The 23,978-nt window shown below is 41.4% G+C and overlaps 1 protein-coding gene across 1 annotated transcript; it reads left to right on the top strand.

The window, feature by feature from the left end:
- The first annotated feature begins 1,207 nt into the window (after positions 1-1,207).
- Positions 1,208-23,393, top strand: BTLA (B and T lymphocyte associated). The gene is made up of 6 exons (XM_019525744.1): positions 1,208-2,290; positions 14,785-15,093; positions 16,178-16,213; positions 17,524-17,658; positions 19,698-19,744; positions 21,392-23,393. Exons 1-6 carry the CDS (start codon positions 2,203-2,205, stop codon positions 21,731-21,733), a joined length of 957 nt encoding a protein of 318 aa, XP_019381289.1. The 5' UTR covers positions 1,208-2,202; the 3' UTR covers positions 21,734-23,393.
- The last annotated feature ends 585 nt before the right edge of the window (positions 23,394-23,978 follow it).

A 23,978-nucleotide genomic window follows, 5' to 3' on the forward strand; every position in this document is an offset into this window, starting at 1 on the left:
CACACACAAGTTCCGCTTTCAAGATTTTGAGGTGCAGTTTCCCAGAAACCCCTGTACGTATTTCCTTGAAACTTGATAAACTTCATGCTCTTAGAAAGGGCTACCATCCCTGCTATTTTCATCCAAATCTGCCAAAAAATGACAGTTATCGACAGTTTCATGCTTCCCCATTATAGCCTACGGGCGAAGTATCAAAACAGCATTGAAACAAACAGTGAAACGATTTTGACGAAACGAAACGGAACAGCACTTTGAAACAAAATGACACACTGTCCCATCGAAATGGAAGTCAAAACAAAACAGTGCTTCTTCGCACAGCCCTACCACACATGCAGGCATTCCCCACGCTACTAATTGGCAGCACAGGGTATGCTTTTTGACACCAGGAGATCCTGGTATCAAAAAGCCCACCACTAGAAAAAAGTGGGGCAGCACACATGATGGCAGCATGCACCACCCAAAACAGGAGCCTGCCCAGCCAGTCATGCTCCAAGTGCCAGCCAGGGTCTGTACTGCCGGACTGCCGCTGCTGGAGCCCCAGGAGAGCCTAAGGCCCCCAGGTAAGGCTGCTGAGGCTAGTGCAGGTGCTGGTCCTAGCCTCCCCTACCCCACCAAAGGCAGCTTACCATGCATCAGAACATGCGTGCACAGGCATTCCCTGGCGACAAGCAGCAGTGGCACAACTATGTACCGCTGCTATTTGTCCTTGGGGAGAATGCATGTGTGCACTCATCTGGACACACCCAAGGGCTCTAAAACATTTGGTGGGAAGAAAGGAGGAGCTGGCTTTGCTTCAGGGATGTAGCCTGGGAACAGAATAGAGTATCTTACATTTGTGCAGAGTGCACTTGCACTATACAATCATTGTGGTTCCTTCCAACCTTAGAAGTCTAAATTTTCACAAGGATAGCAAAATATGACATTTGGCATGTTATACAATTTGCACAGATTGTGGGAAATGTAGTATCAGTGAATGCAAAATAATGTATATAGGAATAAACATTTAGGATCATTTGCACCTTTTATAGGGTCCTGAATTCTCTCTGTCACACCAAGAAAGTACCCACAAGTCATTAAAGTAGGTTATTAAAAAACCTCTGTTCACTACACCATTACCAACCCCTTCCTCCCCCAAAATAAAATACACACACAAAACAGCCAATAGGATGGTGGAAATAAAAAAAGCGATGGATGGAGAATAATATAGATCAACAGTACAGTCTTGTCTAGAATACTGTTAACCCCACGTCAGAGAGGATACTGTAGGACTGAGATTGTCTAGAGAACAGTGAGATGAGTGGTTGAGGGCATAGGAACTGAGACTAAAAAACTGTGCTTACTCTAAAGAGAACACTAGAAAGTTTTAAAACAGTGGGAGCCAACCTTTTTGGTAGGCATACCACAAATGAGCTCTACGCTCTGCCCCCTCTCTCATCCCCACAAATACCACTCCAGGCCCATTCCCTTACCCAATCTGATGCTCTGCTTTCTGCTCCGTGCCATGCACTCCTAACCTGCTGCTATGCTACCCTTCCCCTCTCTGATCTGCCACGTGCCACACAAAGGCTCCACATGCCACTTCTGGCATGCATGCTGCAGGTTGGCCACTTCTCATTTAAAAGCTTGAAGTGTACAAAATAGGATACAGCAAGAAGCAATTGGATTGGCAACTTTAGCTCTTCCTGTCTCGTTACAAATGTATTTAAATAAATGAGTAAATTCAAAAGAACTGAAGAAAAAATGCAATACTTCTCAGGAAAAGTCTGATTAAATAGAACTCTGCCACAGTTTTAAGGTTGCATTAAATTATACAGCCATTATTTTTTTCAAAATGCTGTAGTTCCATTTGTTGAACTGAAAAAGGCACTTGGGGGCAGGTTACTTCTGCTTACCACTCTGAGGAAAAAAGACGTTTTGTTCATAACCTTTTTGCAGTTCAGAGATTTTAGAAGCAAGTAGGTGGGTGATGTTACAACCACACAAAAAAGTCATCATGTAAAACTTGTCAGATCTTTGCATAGCAGATTACTAAACCTTCCCCGCCCTCTTCCTCACTGCTCAACTCCCTCCCTTTTCTAAGTTTTCAGTCAAGATAAGCTCAGACTTGCACCATGGGCAATCACAGAGGCATTGTAGGAGGCTACCTGGATTGCACTTCTCTACCACAGAGGAACTTCTAACCATCTGTACCATGACCATAAAATGAAGGCTTCTCCAGGCATGCGGACAAGTAGGATTTTACTGCACATCTTTCTAATGGTGCTTCTTCAGAGTAATCATCAGGTTCACGGTAAGAAACATGCTTATCAATGTAATGCATCTTGATTTACTACGTTAAAAAACACAGTCATAAACCAAAGAAATTCCTATTGTAGCTTGGCTAGGGAAGCATTCAGATTATGAAACTACAGTCAGATGTAGAATGGCCAAATGAAATGGGGCACGTATCTAACGTGATAACAGTAACAAGAGCGTGGACGTGGGGCAATTGAAACCAGGCCTCTGAGTTAATGTGGAGATTAAATCTTGAGTAGATGGTGATGGGCCTCAGACTTCCCAACCAAGTGCTCTGCAGAGTGGAGGCAGTTCATCTGGAGACCCTAGTTATGGCCCAGGGATCCATCAGGTGTGGATTAAGCTCAGATTACAGTCTGGGGTCTGCATTTTCTGGTTTAACAATGGCAAAGCTTGTTTAAAATCATGTGCTGTAGGCACACATTGATATTCCTCTTCTTTTTATCACTGAAATTATGTTGATTCTAAGGGGGTTACTCCCGACTTATGACTGGAGCACATGAGAACTGGGCCTTGTACTTTCATAACATATTGTACCCAATTCATCCCTGATGTTTTTACTGTAGTCAGTGGCTTTTTTAGCTTATTTTGACCCAGAGTGATTATGGAGCACAAGGTCATGAGCTGTCTCATGCAGGAGACCAGCTTTATCCTTTGTATTTGGTGGGGGGGTGGGGATTAATGGGAAAAAATGGGGCAGATGTGTTGTAACTGACGTGTTTATGGTGCTGTTACTTAAAGTCAAGATTTGTGCAGCCAGTATCTTTGTTTTAAAAGCATTTTAAGTACACTGTAAAAGTCAAGCTACATTATTTTGATTCCATGTGCCAAATCAATTTTAGCTACTGTTGAAGTTCCAACACCTGGCATCTGTAGCATATTCCAGCATAAAGGTCATGCTAATATAAAGAGACAGAAATTAAAATTAAGCGAACATCAGGAGCTCCTTTAGCCACAGGACACAAAAATGTCAGATGGGGTCTGAGATGTGCCCTATCTGGTTTGCCTGACAGTAGGGGCTATGTGACTGGCTCTAGGCCACTATGACCTGCACTTGGGCAAATAATTTACTACTCCTGTACCTTCATGTCGAAGGAGGGAAACAGCAGAACTGTTGTGAGCCGCCCCTATTACAGACCCTTGACTACACATGGTCACAGGCATGGCACAAACATTTTATCTGTAGCTTTTCTGTGCTTATTCCAAATTGGTTTCAAAAGCAAAAGACAAATTATTTCAGTCCTACTTAAACAGAAGAGCATCTGAAAATTCCCCTCTAACTGGGAACAGATAAATGACTACTTCCCCTTCGCCCTACCAAAAGTGCTTCTTCTGGAAGTTTCACGCAAGAACAGACAAAGAAAAAAACCCCCAATGTTTCAGACATGCATAAGAGAGAAAATGCCCCAACATTTTCATTTCCAGCCTACTGAATTTGCATCTCTTATCTGACATGAAAGCCCTCCCAGCCTGGCATCAGCAGAGCTGCTGCTCTCAAGCAGCTTCCAGGATGACCCCCAGGAAGCATGTTATTACTGCATCATTTGAACACAAGTTGTGCAGCAAGCACTATCTTACCATCAAGAAAAATAGAAGTGGGGAATCTTGTGGTCTTGAGGTCTTGTTTTGGTTTTGCCATGCTGTGCATTAATCTTCAACTTTGCAACTTTCATGCCAGGAAAAAATAAATATCTCCATCATCAAGCTACAGCCAAAATCTAAGGTAGTCTAATTTGCTGTATTGACTCAACTTTACAGGCAACTTTCATCAGTCAAATATCAGCCACAAGTGCTATAGTTCACTGTCAGACATTTAAGAGGAGGTGTACATTAGACAATAATTGATATTTTTTTCCCCACAGAAAAATTACTCTTTGCATATAAAGGAGAGTAAATATGAACATGACACTGGTAAGACATTACGTTTGCCCTCTTAAAATTATATGAGGAAAGACAAAAGCAAAAGCTCCATCCGCATCATTAACTTAGTCATATTTCATATCCAGAATAAATATGGATATTTATCTGCACACTTAAACACTCCATTATGCAACATGGCTGAGATAATGCTATTGTACTAATCTTATACTAGGGCAGACCAAGGAGGGTATGGCAGTGTAGTTGCACTCCCTTTCCACTGCTTTCCCAGGCTGATCCAGGCACAGGGGGAGCCTCAGAGTCTCTATGGCTCCACTCAGATGCAGGCTGTGGTCATGTGGGGTGACAGGTTTCACAGGTGACAGTGGTGGTGGCATGCAGGTTTCTCTTTCCAGCACCAGCTTCCTGCCTGCCTCTTCCCTGTAGGTATCCCCTGATAGCTGGGAGTAGGTGTTGGAAGGAGGAAGCTAAGCACGGCTGCCGCTCTCCTACTTGATGCAGGAACAGGTGGAGCCCCAGGAAACAGCCGTGCAGGGAGCCAAGCTCAGCCAGGGACAGCAGCAGTGGTACAGAGATCTCCCCCTTCCAGTACCTCATCCCAGCCAACAAGGGACACCAGGAAGGGGTGAGCAAAGACTGAGAACTAGGAGGGGGAAACTGAGTGCCATCACGGCTGTCCCCAGCCAAGTTCATCATCCCATGGACTCACTCCCCGCAGTCTCCAGCTGGAGCAGGGCAGGAACAGCTTTGGCCCCCAAACCCCCAGGTCAGTCAAGGGGAAGCAGCAGTGGCCCTCTGCCCCTTTTGTGCTCTTGCTTTTTGTCCAGGTACCCTATGCTGGCCCAGGGGCTCCAGTTACACCTTTCCCCTAATGTCCCATGGTTGGAGGGATGGTGCACCACCCCCATAGGTGTACTTCTTGTGTTTTATCTATGAAGTTAGCCTGACAATTGTACTAAGTATTGATGCAAGTCATAGACTTTTTTCCCCCAAGGTTGAGGGGGGACTACTGAAACCACCCTAAAAACAAAACAAGACCACCCTAAAAACCACTCCCATTAACCACCCTAAAAACAAAACAAGACAACTCCATAAGCATCACTCCGCTCCAACATCACAAACAGCTGTCAGTAGAATACAGGATGCAAGGCAAGCACTCGAATAGTGCCTTCACTATTATTCCACTCTGGATTTACTTTTCCTGTGTTGCAGGTTGCAGTAAAAGCAGAGTTGTCCATGAAAATCTGGTTGTGTATTTATTTTTAAGGGAAGTTGTAAGAGACTCAGTGTTAAATGCGTGGCCCTAATAAATGTACACATCTCACCACCATATCCCAGCCCATGAATTGTAATGAGGGCAGATTTTGTCCAGAAGTTTTATGGCTTTATTAGATCTATATAAATTAGTGACTGATTTTAAAAAAAGGTTACATCTTATGTCTTGCTTATTTTTTGCCTGAGGAATGGCATGGTTGATACCTGTTTCTCGTTGGACAGGGGGATGGAAAAAATGTCCGGTATAAAGAAACAGTAACAAAACTAATACTATTTTTGAGACATTTTAGCATGCCTACTATCATGGTACCCAGGTATGTACAGAGCTGTACATATCAATAATTTACACTTGGAGACAGAGACCTGGCAAATTGCTTTTGATAAAATCATAAAGCTTGATGTATTTTCAAGTCTTTAGCCTTACATTTTATTTGCAAAGGTGCTTTGCACAGAGGAGGATGAGAAGAGGAGAGAGGAGCAGGAAGTGATTTGTAGCCCCTTTGCTTCTTCTTTATGAGTGAGATAAAAGTTTCTTTTAAAACAAAAACAATCAGCTTGTCTCTTATCTTCACAGTTTTGGTAAGTAAACACTTATGTCCCCTACCCCTTCCCTTAAAAAGAAAAAAAAATGATTATTGGATGACATGGAAGTCTCAATTTTTAAACTTTGGTTTTTTTAAGTAACTCTTGGCAGGAGAAAAAAAATCTCAGTTCCACTTTCTTAAAGACATTCCTAAGTTCCTCTCATGTCATAAACACATTATTCTCTTCTGTATTTTCCAAGGCAAAGGAAGGGCAAGGTCAGACTTTCTTTCTCAATATTAAAAAGATAAATAATTGAAAAGAGAATTTCCCCTTTCTGGGAGGTTATGGGATGTGCATTAGCTAAGATATTTATTTCAGTGATGCCTCAGACAGAATATTATTCTTCTTTATAAAGAATTCAGTATAGCCAGAAACTGAAGATTGTTTTACTGCAACAGTACTCAGGTGTTGTAAAGCAGTAGTTTTCAATCTTCTCTCATTTGCAGACCTCTAAAATTTTTGAATAGATGTGCTGACCCCTTTGAATTGTAAGTGTAGGTATTCACATACTTTTGATTGATCAAAGTCATCTTTTGCAGGTCCCTTAGAGATAATCTAAGATCACAGGTTGCAAAATCACTGATCTAAAGGACATGCAGCTTTTGTCAGTATGATTTTACTGATGATTGTAAGTGCAAGCGGGATGTACAAGCAGCTACATGTTTTGTACATACCTTAATCCTGAGTTTTGCATCCAAGCACTGATCTTGATCATCCTTCCTTAACACCCTGAAAGCATACATTTTAGTATATCCAACCGTGACAGGCATTATTTTCAACTGTCATCCCAAAACACACATACATCTAAATTATCATTTGTGGATTATGACACTTTTATCAGAGCACCAGCAAAAAAGCAAATAGATTTAAGATGTTCTTACAAGATATAGCTAGTAAATGGTGTTCAGCATTGCATGCCGATTCAATTTTGTTGGAATGCTTCTTTTATATATAACCATAACATAGTCCAGTATTTATCATAACAGGTACATGAAGTCATCAATCCAATAAGACGACCTCTTATCTACCTCTTAGCATACTGTGCAAAATCAAAAACTCATTATAAACCATTTTTTTTAACAGAGGTTTCAGGTCCACTATGCTCCCTTTAAACAGTCATTACAGGGAAGCTGGGAGGAGGATTGCTTTAATTGGTCTTGTGCAGTTTTGTTATAACGAAGTCAGGCACAAAAACTTTCAGACTTTGTTTACTTATAACATGTAAGACTTAAAGTGATGCAAACCCAAAGTTATCTCTCTCCTTGTTCGGTATAAGAAAATGAACAAAGTTATAAGCAGGTATATACATACACAAAAGATGGAACCAAAACGTAAATGATCTACCTTTTGGGGCTACAGCCCTACAGTAGATGCCCTCATTAGTCACAGGGTTTCTTGTCCGCATCCAAATAAAAAGAACTCAAGTTACACAGTTCCCAATTAGCACATTACAAAGGTTCACTATAGGAGGTAGGAGGGCTCCTACTGCAAAACTTGCTCAGAGCCATGCACTGAATACCTTCACCTGTTAGGCTCATTAATAGTGAAAAATCAATAAGCATAAATAGATCAACAGCACCTAACCCTTAATTTGGAGTAGGTGTGCAGGAAGCGCTTTACATACATTGCTCCTTCATGCATTAGATAGTCTTTTTTAAGCAGAACACAAATGAGCTGTAAGTCAGTGGTGGTGCTGTATTAGAAAAGGAAATGCTATCTACCTTGACCTACATTCAGTAACTCCCAGAAGTCTACAGGGGATGCTGAGGGGGTCAAGACAATCATTGGGCAGGAACAACATGAGGGAGAATCTGTTGTATTGGAAGGAATCAGTTTCATCTCCCTTCCACCCTCATTATTTCACTGAGCCTGATTTAAGGAAGGTGCAGTTAAACGGGAGAAGTATAAATTAAAGGAGCAAATTAGCAACACCTGCTGCACATCCAGTTAGCATGTCACCTATCATGCATGCTGAAATCAGAAAGGAAATTTATATACTTCCTGCATTTCCTTTGTTGTTTCTTCAAAGAAGGTAGTGTTTCTGCCCTAATGATGACATCTTGCTACGCTAGCCCATGCCAACATTCATGTTTTCAGAGAAAGCTGTTTTGGAATTCAGTGCACACTCATGCACTTTCTTTAGAAAAAAACAACAACAACAGGGATCACAGATGCCTGGATCAATCAGCAAATCACTGCTTTTAAGAGTAGCATTTCAGAAAAGGATTTTCTCACTGTGATCACCTATGCAGGCATGTTCCAGTGATCTGGGAAGCTGAAGTCTTCCTCTATAATGCTAGCATGGCACTAGTAGCAGAGGGGTCAGCATTTCTACATTTCAGTGCTAGTTTGTCTCTTTAAGAAAGACAGCGTCTGTCTCAAGGTCTCCCTTTCCTGGCTTCAGCTTAGTAGGTCCTCTTTGTGAGAACTTCAGGAGTTCAAAGAGGTCTGAGCTGAGATGGGCATCTCAGCAACACATTCCCCTAGCTCAGGAAGATCCTACTGTTGGATGAAGGTTGCTGTCTCCAGTCCACAGTGGTATACCCTTAGGGTGATGTCTTCCTGTTAGTAAAGTCATATTCCTTTCAACTGCATATTTAGCTCAAATTCAAATGAAAAAAAAATCAATGTAATTCTTTCTAAGTATGTGGGTCCAAGGAAATCCCCTCAAATGTGTAGCAACCCTTAGAGAAGTTTTCTGGGGTAATTTTCTGAGGTTATAATGGGATAATTGCTCCTTCCCAACTGACATCTGACCCTGGTGTTTCAATTTATGCATTACCATAGCATTGTACAGGGATTTGCCTATGAAGAAAATGTGATACCAGTGCTCTGAAAATGGCAGATCTAAGGCTTTTGATCCTGTAATAAGGTCCTGGTGGATAAAACCCCTGCAATTCTGAAGAGCTGTTATGGGAACTAGGTCTAACTTGGACAAGACAGGGAATGTAGTATTAGTGTTGAGGATGGAAGAAGGACAAAAGTTACAGCACAAGCATGCTGTTGATGTTGATTCCCAATTTGTGAGAGTTACAATGGGGCTTTTAAACTCTGTTTCCAAGACAGAAAATTTTGCTTTCTAATTCTAGGTCTTTGTTTCCATTTTCAGACCCCATTCAGCCATGTGGCGCTGTTGTGGTATCTATATGACCTACTAAAAGACCAGTTGTACTTTCCTTTCATCAGAAATGGAAAAGTCTGAGTTACAAACAAAGATCTCACCTTGTGATTAATTTAAAGAACATGTACAGTCTCAATGAAGGATGTGTGTATGTGTAGTACAGTATTACATATTCAGGCTTATAATATTTTTATTAATAGTTCTAAATACTCTCAAAGTGTGTGTTTGTGTAGGGAGTATAGTGACAGAGTGGCATCTTGTTATGGCTCCAGAGGCAAGAGCTCAAGCCATGCCCTGGCTTTGTTCTGATGGAGCTGTAATTCAACTCAACCTGTTTTAAAAGGGTACTAGATCATTCATGCTGGAGAATCAAAGCACCCAGATGGGATGAGTAGGTTTAACAGTCCATTGACAACATAAACTGACATGTCTTAACCATTCTAGCTTGGGGACGGGAGGGACCTTTTAACTTTTTGATTCCCAAAGTCTTTTGTGTATATTAAGAAAAATCAGCTGGAAACACAATCACAAAAGAGTGCCAGCTGTGCTATTGCTCAGATTGAAAACCCATTTATGTTTAAAGGTTTTAGTGCTCTCAAATCCTCATCCTGCAGGTGAGGATTTGGTGGACATTTGAAGGACATGGTGAACATCATGGAGGGTTATGTACAAGAACTGCAGGGTTATTGTTCCAAATTTGGAGTAAATTGAACAGAGACTTCCAGAGATACAGCCCCCCTGAACAGCCCTGCCCAGACTTTTCTTAAAGGTGACAGACATTACCAAATGTTTGCGTGATCATGGGAAGCAAACTATGGATCTAATCATACCCAATAGCCTCAACCACTGGGCATTTACCACAACTAAAGCATGGTAACTGCTTTGCGGAAGCAACATTGAAAGGTATTAGAAAGAAGCTGGTTGTCAAGACTGTAGCATGTCTGATGCTTACACACTCAATAGATTACATGGCACACTCACAAAACTGAGCAAGGTTTTCACATGAGCTGCGTCGCTTGAGGCAGACTGAAACTGCCCTTTACCAACCCTCAGACAAACATGTGGAAGAGTATAAAAAAAGATGACAAATTATTCTCTTAACATGCCTCTGTCACAGGATTTTTCTGGTTTTCAATTTTGCAAAAATGTACTCTGAACAGCAGTAAATGCTGAAGGCTGTTCAAAATATTTTGGAAAAGAAAATAAACTGCATATACAAATGCTTGCTGGGAGGAAAGGAGGTTTGAGGTTTAAGAGGTGGATGAGATGGGGGAAAAAGATTTGGGGAATGGGAGAGGGACTGGTGAGGCATCAGCGGCAAGTGGTACCTGCGAGGAAAATATTCTCCTGCTCCATCTGTATGATAGGATTTGAGGTCCTGTCTCTCTAGGGATGACCAAGCCCATGTCTTGGCTGTCAGTATGGGTGCCTAACCAGTCAGGTTTGACTCCCTCTTACTGCTGCCCAAATAGAAGCTGGGATTTGTTGGGAAAGGGCTTGCCTTCTGAGAAGGATCCAAGTCCCTGTGTTTGTCCTCTGCATAGAGGCTACCAATCTCTCCAGGCATATTTGAGCCACACTCCTTGCCCTACCATGTGGACTGGGATCTGGGTAAGCAAGCCCTTCCTCCTTGTTAAGAAGCAAACAGGTGTGCCAGACCTAGAAATACACAGTGGGGTGGAATATTTAATATATATCACACATTTTAAGTACTGATAGTGGGGCAGGGGGGAGGGGATGAGAGCACCCAGTAAGATGAACGGAGCAGTTCACAGCTCCCAGAGCCAGTGTTTCAGCAAGGTTTATTTTTATTTAAGTGATAATATTACATAGAGATGAAGAGGCCACTTTGAAAATCTCTTTAAACCCTTTTCTGTTTAAAGGTTGACTCTTTTAATTGACCTCAAATTGCCATGATTATTTAGGTCTGAAAATTAATTGGGCCTCACAGTGCTCCAGAATACAGTTAATGATCCAAATGTAGGGTCATTTAAGTCCAATTTTTCCTCAACATACAGCCTGCATCCTCTCAGGAAAACAGCATACTTAACCACTGATGCTAGGGACAGACTTTACACATAAACTGGTTTAAGTGATCAGAAACTGATTTAAACCTGTAACAGAACACAGTCAGTGCACATAAACCAGTTTGAAAATGGCTGAAACCGGTTTCAGGTAAACCTGGTTGAATGTAGTATCAGACTTAACTGATTTGGCTGAAACTGGTTTATGCAACATCTGTCCCAGACCCTGTGCTGGTTAAAGTCAAATCAAACACCCCCAGCATCCAGGCATGCTCTCTGGGATGAGTGAGGCTCTTTGCTTCGCAGCAGGGCTGGCCCCTCCTTTCTGCTCCGTAGCCAGAGCAGGGGTGGGGCATGGCCAGACGCTGGCCTGCCATGGCCCCTGAGGCATATTTCTCCCTCCATCCCCTCTCCCCACTGCTGGCAAACCTGGCAGACCTCCATGGCTTTCAGGCAGCCAGGTAGAGACAGAGTTAATTCCTCCCTCTCTCCAGCTTGCCTGCAGCCAGGGAGGGGATTCATTCCACAGCAGGAGCTGCACTTGTGAGCCCAGAGCTAAGACCTGCAGGACCAGACTGAAAGGTAGGAAGTGTTGGCAAAGACCAAAAATCGTCATGCATATGTGTATATTGCAGACAGCTGGAAGTTGCAGACCAAATAATGCAGAGAGCTACATTTATATCATCAAGCAGAACCTGTAAAAACCTAAACAAAGTCTTTCTGAATGCCTGGCTGTAAGGAGACACTCTGCCCTCAGGATTAGTAAGACTTATGCAAGGCTTTCTCTCATCTTCCTTCTTTACATTTTAAGTTAGACTAAGTTGTGTATCAGCATACACAACTGGGTTTTACTGGGCTGTATCTTATCTTAGGTGATCATTTTTCATAGTTCCCCGTTGTATGCTTTGCAAATTGCTGTGTTCAATACATGCTTGCTTCAGAGAAAGGACTTTTTCCCTATCCCCACTCATCAATCTGGCAGCAGCTCACCCTCCACCCCTAGGCTGGTGGCTGGCATCCTATGTGTCTAGCTAGCCCTGGCTGGTGCCTGGCCACATCCACTCCACTCCAACGGGGGGAGGGGGGGTGAGAGCCTTGGAGGGTGTCTTTCTTCCTCCCCACTTTGGCAGTGGCTGGCAGGCATGCTCTAGCACTTACCAGCTTCTGGTTTGGGCCACCTTGGGCATGTGCCTGCATTTCCTGGTTTAACAGAGAATGTCTGTCCAGTTATTAATCAGTTTAAGCTGCAGCTTAGACTAACCTGTAAAGAGTGAATCAGTTCAGGCTCAGGCTTTTTGAATGTCTGTCCCTAACCTGACTGATTCCACCAATGTCCTTTGAGCAGATCTGAGTGATCAAATGATGGCTTTAAACGGACTGCAATCACACAGCCTATATCTTAGTGTACAGCATTACCCCCATACCTTCTTGAGGAAGAATGCTCAGTACCATACTGAACCAGTAAAACCATAAAAAAAGATGCAAAATTAATGCTTAGGGTCTGGGGGAACTATCCTTCAGGGCCTGAGACCAACTGCTGACCAACTTCCTGAAGGGATCTGGTGGCCTGTTTTCTTGGGAAAGTCTGTTCTTCCATGTAGGAGACAGAATTTGTTGCAGCCTTACCCTTCTGTGTAGTCTGAGCTCTTCTTCCTGCTAACTGTACAGTTGCTGAGATGTGAAGAGACTGCACCACTCTTGATAGAAGAAAAGGGGTTGAGGGGAGACTGAGCTTCTGTTTCTGCCAGCTACTGGTGGTTGAGTTTCCCTTGTCCCTGACCCCATTTCTACAGGTACACCCAAAAGCAACCCAAATATACATCTCTAAAACTAGGAAACATATCATTAAGGTACACACCAAATCTGAGTGTACTGGAGAGACTAGCTAGGGACTGACATGGACTGTGTGCCAAGCAGGAACATGGTTGAAACAGGGTCAGGCAATCCAGCAGGTAAGCAGCAGACTGGGAACATAGGAGTTGGTTGGTTCAGTATACAACAGTGTTACATAGCTAAAGTAAGGTCCTAACTATGATACAGGTACACTGCAGTCAAAGATGTTGGACATCAAGGAGCTACCATAATTCCTATTTCATTATAATAAGGCGTGTGATGTAGGAATTGTACAACATTCTTTTCCTTTAGTAGCCACTGTCTACTATCAAATATCAGATAGTAAAAGATTATGATATTTCAGTCTCCCAGTTTTCAGAATTTGGGGGTTTGCTGAACTTGATCCTCTAGAAAGTACAAAGCAACCACAACTTGGTTACTTTTTCACTGATTTTATAACTGAATGGCAGTAGTATGCTGAAAACTATTTAAGGCAGGAAACAGAAAACTAAAGTAAATCCCAGAATAGCAAAAATGTTGAACAAGAAATAACCAGAAAAACCCCAGCACATATAACCCCAGCACCTGCCTTCTGAATGGCTGGAGTTCATGGTTTCAAATTCAGAGGTATGGTATATAAGAATAAGAGGAAGTAAATGTCAGTGGGAGGAAGTTGGGTAAGAGAAACTAAAAATTGATGCAATTTATATTTTCTTTCAGCTGGTCTGCTCATCAGATTATCCTCTCAGACTCACTAGTGCATCACTTCATAAATATGGCTTCATGAGGGGGTGAGAAATGTGAAGATGGACCTGATATTTTCCCAGTCTATTTATGCAATATTAGAAAAATACCACATTGTACAAGAGTTATATTTGCTCTGTAAATAACAGACCTAGCATGAAAAAATGAAAAATTTAAAAATTAAGTAATCTGCATGACATATCATTTGCTCTTCCACCCAAAGAGTTCTATTTCATGTTACCTATTTTTTTTGGTAATGAAAGCCAATTTCTAGTTCAGATAAAGGAAGCCATAATCTATACCATCTCTTCTGTAAATGAACCACAGGCATAGGTTAATATTGTCACATGATTGGAATCTAAGGAATTTTACACTGGATCAAAAAATGTGCATTCTGCCATGTGAAGGCAGGAAGAGTAGTCCCAGGTCCCAGATCTAGATCTGGAGCTACCTCTAGGATTAGGCAGGGGTGACCAGGCCCAGAACTCAGGGATGCCCCTGTCTAATTCCCAGGGATAGAGCTTGCAATGGCCATTCATTGTGATGGGGCATAAGGCAGTTCTAGTCCCACTTCAGCACCCAGGCTGTCTTCTGCCTGACTCTGAGGATTTGGAATGGGATAGCTGTCCCCCAGAATCTGAAGCTGCCTCATACCCTATTCTAATGATCACCTGATCATCAAGATGGGGCATAGGGCAGGTCCAGGTCAGGGGCACATGCCACATATTCAATTTAAAGCATGATATAAACCATCTACAAAGAGGTTCCACAATAAATGTGTGATATCTTTGTTGATGGTTTGTCATTTTATTACACCATAAATTGGCTGAACAAGTGGCATGTTATAATTTATGCTGCAATTTACATATTAATCACACCATTAATGTAAAAGTTGTCAGGGTCTAGATAGATATAATACATAGAGAATTCAAGTAAGAAGTAATGAGAGTCAGAAGAGAATAAAAGAGTTATTGGGCAATATACAATATGAAACAAATAATATTTTTACATGGTTTTTGTCTTTTCCAGGAGAAACCTGTCCTGTTGAAGTTTTGATTAAAAGGCAGTCCCGATATACAGGCAAATCTGGGCAAGTTGCAACTATAGAATGTCCAGTAAAATACTGCCATGAAAAGCCATCCATGTCTTGGTGCAAAGTAGAAGGGAACGGATGCTTACTTCTGCAAACCAGGGAAACCTACACAAAATGGACTGGAAATGGTGTATTTGTTCTGACATTTTCCTCAGTTCATCAGAATGACAGTGGACTTTACCGTTGTCAAGCAATATCAGGCAATATAAGCAGTATAAGCCATTCAGTAAATGTTACCATTTTAGGTAAGTTTTTGAGGCTCCTTTATTGTGAAGGTCTTCTCTTTATTCAAATTGATCTGGAGTATAAAACGTTCACCCTGGTTGATCATTTTTTTCTCCAAGCATGTTATTCAGTGGTATAGAAACAAAGTTAGTGCAAGGACTATTTAGGAATAATTTCCCATGCCATTAGCTATTAAAGTAATCAAGTATCACTCACTTCATGATGTTCCCATCACTGTCTTCCCTCTTTGGTCAGTGGTAAAAGATCGAGCAGGACACAAAAGGATCACAAAAGGAAAATATGGTCACAGGAAGATTTTAGAATCTCTTGAGATTTAAGGTGACATGTGAATGGCCTATCTAGTAGTAGGAAACATCAGTCATGGGCAAGAAAGATTAGGAAAGGATGGTCTGGTCGTAAGTCATATGAATCATCTGGGGCACGTATGGTGCTTGCTGGTAGACAAGGACACCAGAACAGAGGGGAAGAAACAATCAGGAAAGATCAGTCTAAGAGAGACAGTCTAAGCTGTCAGGCCCAATTTGCATTTTCTGTTCCCTGAAGTAGATGCATGATAGCCCCCTCAGAGTGGCACTGTATACACACCAGTGAACTTGCGTTCCTGGGAGAGTTTATTGATGCATGTCCAATGCTACAGTAATGGAGCTACATTATATTCATTTGGGGTACTAAGTGCACAAGGTGGATGTGGCATCTTTCACTGCAATGCTCTCCAGTGTTGTTGAGGTGAAGTAGACATGTCCCGAGAGAAAGCATGAAATAAATAAGAAAATAAGAAAGAAATAAGAAAAAGAGCATTCACAAGTATGGTGAAACTAATACTATTAGAACATTATTCCACTTAGCTTTATATTTTTTTAAGTCATATCAAGGAAGTCAGAATAAAATATTCAAGTATTTCTCAGGCAGCACTAAAAGACAAGTACTGTCTTCTATCCCATCAACTACATTTCTTCTTTCTTGTCATGTTATTTCCTTCAGTTAAGGGGAAACATTACTGTCTGAGGGTAGAAAACCTAACCTGAGAAGAGAATGTCACGCAGTCTCAGACATGTTTCATTTCCCTCTCCTTTTCTGTTTCAGAAGGAGATACAAGTACCTCTGCAAATCCATCAACAAGTACGTTATGAGTTTTATTTTCCTAAAATAAGGGAAGTACCCAGTTTTTATATGAGCATTTTGTGTGGATTTTTTTGCATATGCAGGAGTTCTATTTAACCAAAATGCCAAATCACCAGTTGTTACCTGATAAAGTGCTTTGCTTGGAATAAAACTCACTGTGATCAGTTTCCAAGCCTATTATCCCCAGAGCTTCCAGCGCCTCCTGCTGTTGCCCCAGACAGCTTATAGATATGTCAGTAGGAGAGAGGCAAAGCCAGTAAAATATTCTCTAGCAGAAGCTCCACAGCACATACTTTTCATTTCTCTCACACATGTAACACAGAGTCCTCCTACATAACCCGCAGGCTGTCCCTACTGGGAAGAGGCCTACTGTGTTATGATGTAAACACACTTTTACTTGTGGTTGTGGAAAATAATTACCTAAAGCCATAATCTGATCATCTGCTGGGCCTATTCAGTGATGTTACCCACACACTGTATGCCAGCAGATACCTTACACCAATGGTCCACAGCAGAGACCTCATTTACAGAAAAAGAAACCATGCATCCTGTATGTTATAAGCATTTAAAACAGAGATAAAGGGATATGGTTTTTATTATCTTTCTGCCCTTTTCCTTTTTCACCCTATTTCGCTTACTGTCCTCCTCAATTTTAGCACTATGTACATGGAGTGCCCAGTACATAAATATAGCCCTCACCCCACTAGTCTGACTCCTCCTTTTCATTCTGCCATCTTTCATATGGGAGGTTAAGGATAGACTTCAGAATAAAGACCGAAACATCTACACGTGTGGTTGTTTTTTTCAAGAGCGCCAAGAGTTTAGCTTCAATGGGAACTCAGCACTGTGAAAAATTAGGCTACTGCCAGTCAGAAATCTGAGAAACAGATGCTTGCCTTTAGAATTGTGAATGTTAGATTTTCTTCTCTGTTTAAGTGAGGTTTGGGGTTTTTTTCAGTTTTCTATTTTGTACAGCTCTACAGTTCAGGCTTGTTTACACTGCAGTGTTTAGGAAAGGGATAACTGAAGAAGGAGGAAACAGTTTAGAGTCTACAGCAGTCTTGAGTAGCTTCCTAGTACTAACCCCCTGTTTTTCAGCCAGCCTTTCACAATCCACTAAGTACATTCCTTCATTCACTGCTCTGTAGAATGCTTGTTTAGCTACCCCAATTAAGGATGATCTCAAAATGTCCTCTTAGGAGATTAAGCAATTAATGAATTAAACTATTTAAAACTGATTAGATGGATCAAAATAACTCAGCTAACATTCTCTACTACATACTAACACATTTCAGTGGAACTTGCAGATACCACCAGCATCCAAGAAAATCCCCAAGGATATAAAAATGACAATATGAAGTGGATTATTTATGGCACATCATCTCTGGGGGCATTCTTTCTACTCATCCTGATATGCCTATGTTATCTCAAATGGCACAAAGGTGAGCACTCCCTCCATTTCACCTATTGCTCCTGTAGCTTTTTTCTGCTGTCCTTATTGTGAGGTATCTATTTCTCCAAGGGCACATCTATGTGTCACCCTACATCACCATACATCATGCTATGGTGATGTAGCAATTACATGAGTGTACATGTGACCAGTAGCTACTTTGCTGGAGCATTGCTCTCCCCCAGTTTAGTGTGCTGCTATGGCGAAGTAGTGGCCAAAACTAACCATGCACCATACACACAGTGCAGTATGGGTGGTTACTGCACCATACTTTAGTACTTCCCTTTGGAAGTACTAAAGCACAATGCAGTAACAACGTTACTATAGGGCGACATGTAGATGTGCCCTAAGAGTCAAAACTGGTTGATGACATTTTCTGGCAGAAACCTAGCTGTTTACAGGGATGATTCTTTGGCAGTTTCACTCCTCTCACATGCATAATCCAGGCAGAGAGGAAGAAGTATGAATAAACACAAAACAAAACTTAAACCTTAAACCCCATCTCTTTAATTGTTTCAAACAGCACCATTATTTTTTTTTCTATTTTGAGGAAGAGTCATTGAACATGCAACAATGTCTGAGAAGGAGAGTTAACTCTATTATTAGTCAAAACCCATTTAAGTGCATTCTGCCCCTCTTATTTCTCTCTGAGTTTTCAGTCAGTTCCATTATTCTTCTTCTCCTCTTAAGCTGTTGTACTGGATGGTATTCACCAGCACCTCAGAAATAGATCCCATAGTTCAAATACACCCTGATTTCAATGAGAGGTAGTATTAATTTCTCTTTCCTACTTTTGAATAATAATATATATACACATATATACACACACACACACACACACACAATTTTTGACTTCCCAGTACAAGGTGTTATACTTGCATGGTGGATGGCATGACTTTGAATGTATTCCATGATTAATGCCCGAGATTGGAAATCCTTCCCCATCAGTTATCATGGGGGAGGTTTTCCCCAGTATGCTGGAATGCTCTCTTCTCATATTCAAAAGAGCTATGTAGTGAAACAAACATATTCTACAAACTCCCCATCACATTTCCCAATTCTTGTTTATTTACTGTTGTCAATATAGCATCTAATTTGATTACACTAACACATATTTTCCATTTTGGAGCTGGATCACCTAGGGTAGGGACATACATTCAAAAAGCCTGAGCCTGAATTGATTCAATCTTTGCAGGTTAGTCTAACCTGGCTAGGCTAAATCAGTTTTGTAACTGGACAGACATCCCAGAAATGCAAGCACATGCCTGCAGTGGCTCAGGCTAGAAGCTGGGGTGGGGTGGGGTGGCACTAGAGCAGCCCTTCCTTCCTTCCACAGTATGGAGCTGGTGGGGAGGGGGGTGGCCAGGCTCAGGCAGGACGCTGTGATTAGTTTAGCAGGGAATTGATAACAGTGTTTATCACCCAATTAAGAAAAGAACAGAGGGACATTACCAGCTACTTGTTGATTCTGCCTGGTGATTCTACCTGTTGACTCAGAACAGACCATAGCCAGCATGTGGTCTGCTAGCTAATACAGACACCTCTCAGCAAAGCAGAGGGAAGTGGAGAATTCCTGCTCAGTGGGGAGACAAGGAGAGAGGGAAAGCAGCCTGCAGTCTCTGGAGCTGCAGCCAGGGATCAGAGGGGAGGGGCCAGCCCTGCTGTGGAGCAGAAAGCCCCACCCAGCCCATAGAGCATGTCAGGATGCTGGGGGCCTCTGGTTTATCTTAAACCAGCAAGGGGTCTGGGACAGACATTGCATAAACCAGTTTGAGCCAAATCAGTTAAGTCTGATACTACATTCAATCAGGTTTATCTCAAGCTGGTTTCAGCCATTCAAACTGGTTTATGTGCACTAAGCATCTGTTGTTACAGGTTTAAACCAGGTTCTGATCACTTAAGCCGGTTTATGTTTAATGTCTGTCCCTAGCCCCGAGGAAGAAGATGTTTTAGTAGTGTCCACAACCCCCTTCCTACTAGAAGACGAATCACACAATAGTTCACTGACAATTTTTCTTTTCTTTCTTTCAGTGAAATCTAAGACAACTCCAGCAACTTCACAGGCAGAAATAAACATGGTATGCTTGAGCTCTGCTGTAGTACCAAACCTTTCCATAAAGATTCTCAACCAGGGTGCTGCAAGGTTTTGGGTTTTTTTGAAGGCTGTGGAGTGTTTCACAATATTAGCACTAAAAATACAGCACTAAACCACTGCCATAGTATAAACTGTGTAATTATGGAGTGCTGAAAGCATGCTTTATGTTGTAGGAACAAAGGAATGCAGTTGCTTACCTCACAAAGCAAACTGTCTTATTCAGACACAGCATATACCATGACTATGTGACACACAGGGTGAAAGTGAAAAATTTAAGTGAAAAACATTTATATAAAAAAAGTGTTCTATAGTTGTTGGGTTGTAGCAGTGCAAGAATGGGTGGAAGAAATCTAATTGAGATAGGATCCTGCAGGGACATAGGAATGGAGGGCTGGGCATATGGGGAAATGTGGAAGATACAAAGAGGTTCAGTATGGGGATTTTCAGGAGAGGAGCCTGGATAGGACACTGTCATTGGAAAGGGGGGATTAAAAAGACAAAAAGGAGAGACGCAGTAAGACCAGAGTTAGGCAGAACAATGAAAAGGAGGGCAAGAAGTTTGAATTTGATGTGGAAATCAGAGAAAGCAAAAAGTAAAGGATGTTTTTGAGATGCAAACAAAGAAAGGTGGGATTAGTAGAAACTACAGACCATTAAGGGCTGAGAAGTCATAGGACAAGATGAATGAGGCCTTGCTATAGTCCAGGTAAGAGAAGAGACCTTGAAGAATTGTCCAAGGGGAACCAGTGGTATTTGGGGAGTAGAAGGGAAAAGAGACAAATCCCTCAGACAGAAGGAAAGGAAAAGAATTACCAGTGGGGGACTGATGCATGGCAAGAACAGGTTGGGGGTGGGGAGGGGGGGGAGAGAGAGAGAGAGAGGAAGAGCGCAGCAGTGAGCAGAGGAGAAAAGACAGGAAAACTGAATCAAATCCTAGAGTGGAGGAGAAATGCCATATTGCACACAAGGAGAGGAGGCTGAGCAAAAAGAAGAGGCTCCTGTAAGTGGCTAGCATGAGATGATTTGATATTTGGAGAATTTGCTGAGGAGCTGAAACAACATATGGCAAAATGCAGGGTGTTCAAAGAGTCATTTAGAGAAAAGCACATTAAAGCACCAGGAACAGAACATGACAGAACAGAGATGGAATGTAAGTGGGTGAGCAAGTGGGGCCAAGTAGAGGTCTCTAGGATCAGCAATACACCAGTTAATAAGCAGATTTAAAGAATCTGGATAAGGAAAAAAGAAATTTAGGCAATGACAGAAGAGAAGGGAGTTTAGAAGATGGGAAGAGTGAGGGCAAGTTGAGAGAAAGGGAGAATCTTGGATTCTGAGACCGAAGCGAGAAGAGTGATGAGCCATAAAAGTCAAATAGATGAGCTTGGGGTTTTGCCCTGAGATTAATGAGATCATATAAAGAGGGAGAAAGAAGAGGAGAAGAAAGAAGACAAGACTGACTTTGGTGAACAAGGTAGAGAATGGCTAGAGGTGTGTTAGTCAATGCTTTCTAATATTTTCCTAACATTTAGTGCATGAACTCAACACCATCTCATACTTACGCTCCACCTGCCAGGTCCATACCCAATACACAGTTTCATACAGAACTAAACCCCATTTTGTTCTCTTGCAGGTCAACAGCTCTACAGATGTCCAATCCCACATCAACAGGACTCCTGCAGCTCAAAATGAAGGGGGTACATTTGACTATTGTATCATGAAAAGCCAACTGCAGCTGACAGATGGAAGTGCAGTTTATGACAATGATGTTCCTCACTGGAATGGTCATGGGGCAGGACCAAGGCCTGCCTGTGACAAATCTGCTATTCCTTCTAAACCACGCTTAACAGAGAGCCTAGAGTCCATCGTTTATGCTTCACTAAATCATTCTGCTGTTGCAGAAAATTTTCTGCCAAGAGCGCTAGATGTAAATACTGAACTTACAGAATATGCTGCTATTAATGTGAAGAAATAAGTTGGGTAGTGACAACTCCGTCCTTTAGCCAATACCTTAATGTTGTGCGCTCCACTAGGACTCCAATTTCACCACAGGGACATCTTTACTTTTTATCTAGGGGAGTTTCTCTTTGTTTAGAAGAACATAATCATTCTGATGATATGTTCTGGAATTCACACTTTAAAGGAGCTCACGTGGATAGCTCTGTATTAACAAGTGCATAGGTTTTTCCCATCATCCTTGTGAATGTATTTGAAACTCTCATGTTCTTGGAAAGTCTCTTTGTCTCTATTCAAATATAGCCCAGAGCTAGGTGAACCCTTGGACAGATCACATTTTTTTTAAAAAGTAAGACTACTGAATGCATAGCAATATTGATTTTTTTTTTCCAAATTATAAAAGGCCAAGTGAGCTATACTAGTTCCATCTCGGAGAAATAATGGATTATTTTTGTTCATGGAGTTTTTGCAGATTCACATTTTGCTAGAACAAATATTTAAAGCTTAAAAGACTACATGTCTTTAGAAGTTTTCTATGAACCCCAGGAATGTATAAAACTGCTACTAACCAACAACAAGCTGTTTTTTGTTGTTTTGTTTTTTAATGCTAGGCTATTTTTCTTAACCACCAGCCAGTTTAGGAAAAGTTATCTAGATAACATGAAGAATGATCATGGAGTAATCAGTGGTAATGGAGAAGTATGAACATAAAGGAGGATGGGGGAAGTGGTGGAATGTACTTAAGCTCTTGAATGAATGAATATAATAAATGCATACATTAAATGGATGCATTTACAGGTAATGGAGATGATATTGCAAGCTCTATTACTGACACATAGATCCCTCCCTCCAGCACAAGGAAGCAGAGACTCACTTTTCTATGGCTTTCCTAGAAGCGTGCTATCCATGTGCCAACAGAGGCAGAATGCTGCTGTCCACATTCTCATACATGAAAAGAGCCATGAATTCATCCTCACATCAGTTGAGGACCTAGTTAAGAAGCGCTTTCATTTTTATAAACCCTGCCAGAGGTAAGCAACTCATGCCTACTTCTGACACCGTATCACTTTCAACTTTACTCAGAGCCTCCTGTCAGATTCCCTCAAAACTATTTCTGCAAAAACATTCATGCTTTTTCAGTCTTGCCATCTCGTTCATCTCAGCACATTCATGAGTCTTTCAGAATTTCATCTGAAAGAGTCTTCCTTACCTGTGCCACTTATTTTTTCTGCCCCCATAACTTTCATATTGAACTGAACAATTTATGTTGAGTGATTGAGATACATTTCGCATGGAAGACAGACTTGGTCAGGACAATTCATTGTGCTGGGGATGGGGGGTGAAATAGGCAAAGAGGAAAAAGAGCTGTTTATCAATTTGTCTACTACAGTTAGTTCATTTATAAGAATTATTTTATGTTGATTCACTTTTCATAATGGTCATGAGCATTTTTTTGTAGACAAATGGCTGTTCACAAACTGTTCTCATAAAGCAGTCATTACTCATTATTCTGGGGCTGTTTTTGGTTACCCAAGACGTGTTGTTGCCTCTGTCCTAAAAACGGACAATGAAAACTTTGCATCAGCAAACAATAAATGATTAAGGATAGCAGCTTTCAATCATGCAAGCTAACTTTGGATCATGTAAAAATGTGTGTAACTGTATAAAGAAAATAATAAACGTTTTAGCTCCGGAGCTGGATACAAACAGAACTCCCTCCACATTTATCTTTGGAGAGAAGAGAGAGATCTGATGCTTGAAATTCAAAAGCATATTTGTGCAAGTGGTTTGCAGCATTTGTTTAGCTCCAGCTCCAATATCACGCTTCTGCAAGTGATGTACTGAAACAGGTACCAACCAGTATTTGTAAAAACAGGTTTAGTGCTGCAACAATGAGAGAGTCTTCAACTTGGTTAAAATGCAGACCGCAACTGAAAAGGAAGGATGTACTAGTTCTGCTGTTTTCAGGGTATGTGCAACAAGCTGGATGATTTGCACTTAGGTTAATGGAAAAAAGAGAAATACTTATTTGTGAACATATGGTATCTTTGTGTAATTCCATTTAACACCACAGATATTAATAGGTTTCTGATTTTTGCTCTACTGCTAGTAAAGAATATTTATTATCCCTATGCCTTTTTTCAAGTCTGCTTTTTTTTTTTTTTTTTTTTTTTTTTTTTTTTTTTTTGGTCCGAGCCAAATCATACTACCTAGGTAGGCAAAACCTTCATTGAAGTTGGTGGAAATTTTCCCCACAAAGGTTA

This window comes from Gavialis gangeticus, unplaced genomic scaffold (assembly GCF_001723915.1).
Source record: "Gavialis gangeticus isolate Ggan-Ray unplaced genomic scaffold, GavGan_comp1, whole genome shotgun sequence".
Classification (NCBI taxonomy): Eukaryota; Metazoa; Chordata; order Crocodylia; family Gavialidae; genus Gavialis; species Gavialis gangeticus.

What these genes read in the sequence shown, in the direction of transcription:
- BTLA (XM_019525744.1), top strand. Translation starts at nt 2,203, where the DNA reads ATGAAGGCTTCTCCAGGCATGCGGACAAGTAGGATTTTACTGCACATC. An exon ending in CTCTGCAAATCCATCAACAA is followed by an intron (nt 16,214 to 17,523) that starts GTACGTTATGAG and finishes TGGAACTTGCAG; the next exon opens with ATACCACCAGCATCCAAGAA. An exon ending in TTATCTCAAATGGCACAAAG is followed by an intron (nt 17,659 to 19,697) that starts GTGAGCACTCCC and finishes TCTTTCTTTCAG; the next exon opens with TGAAATCTAAGACAACTCCA.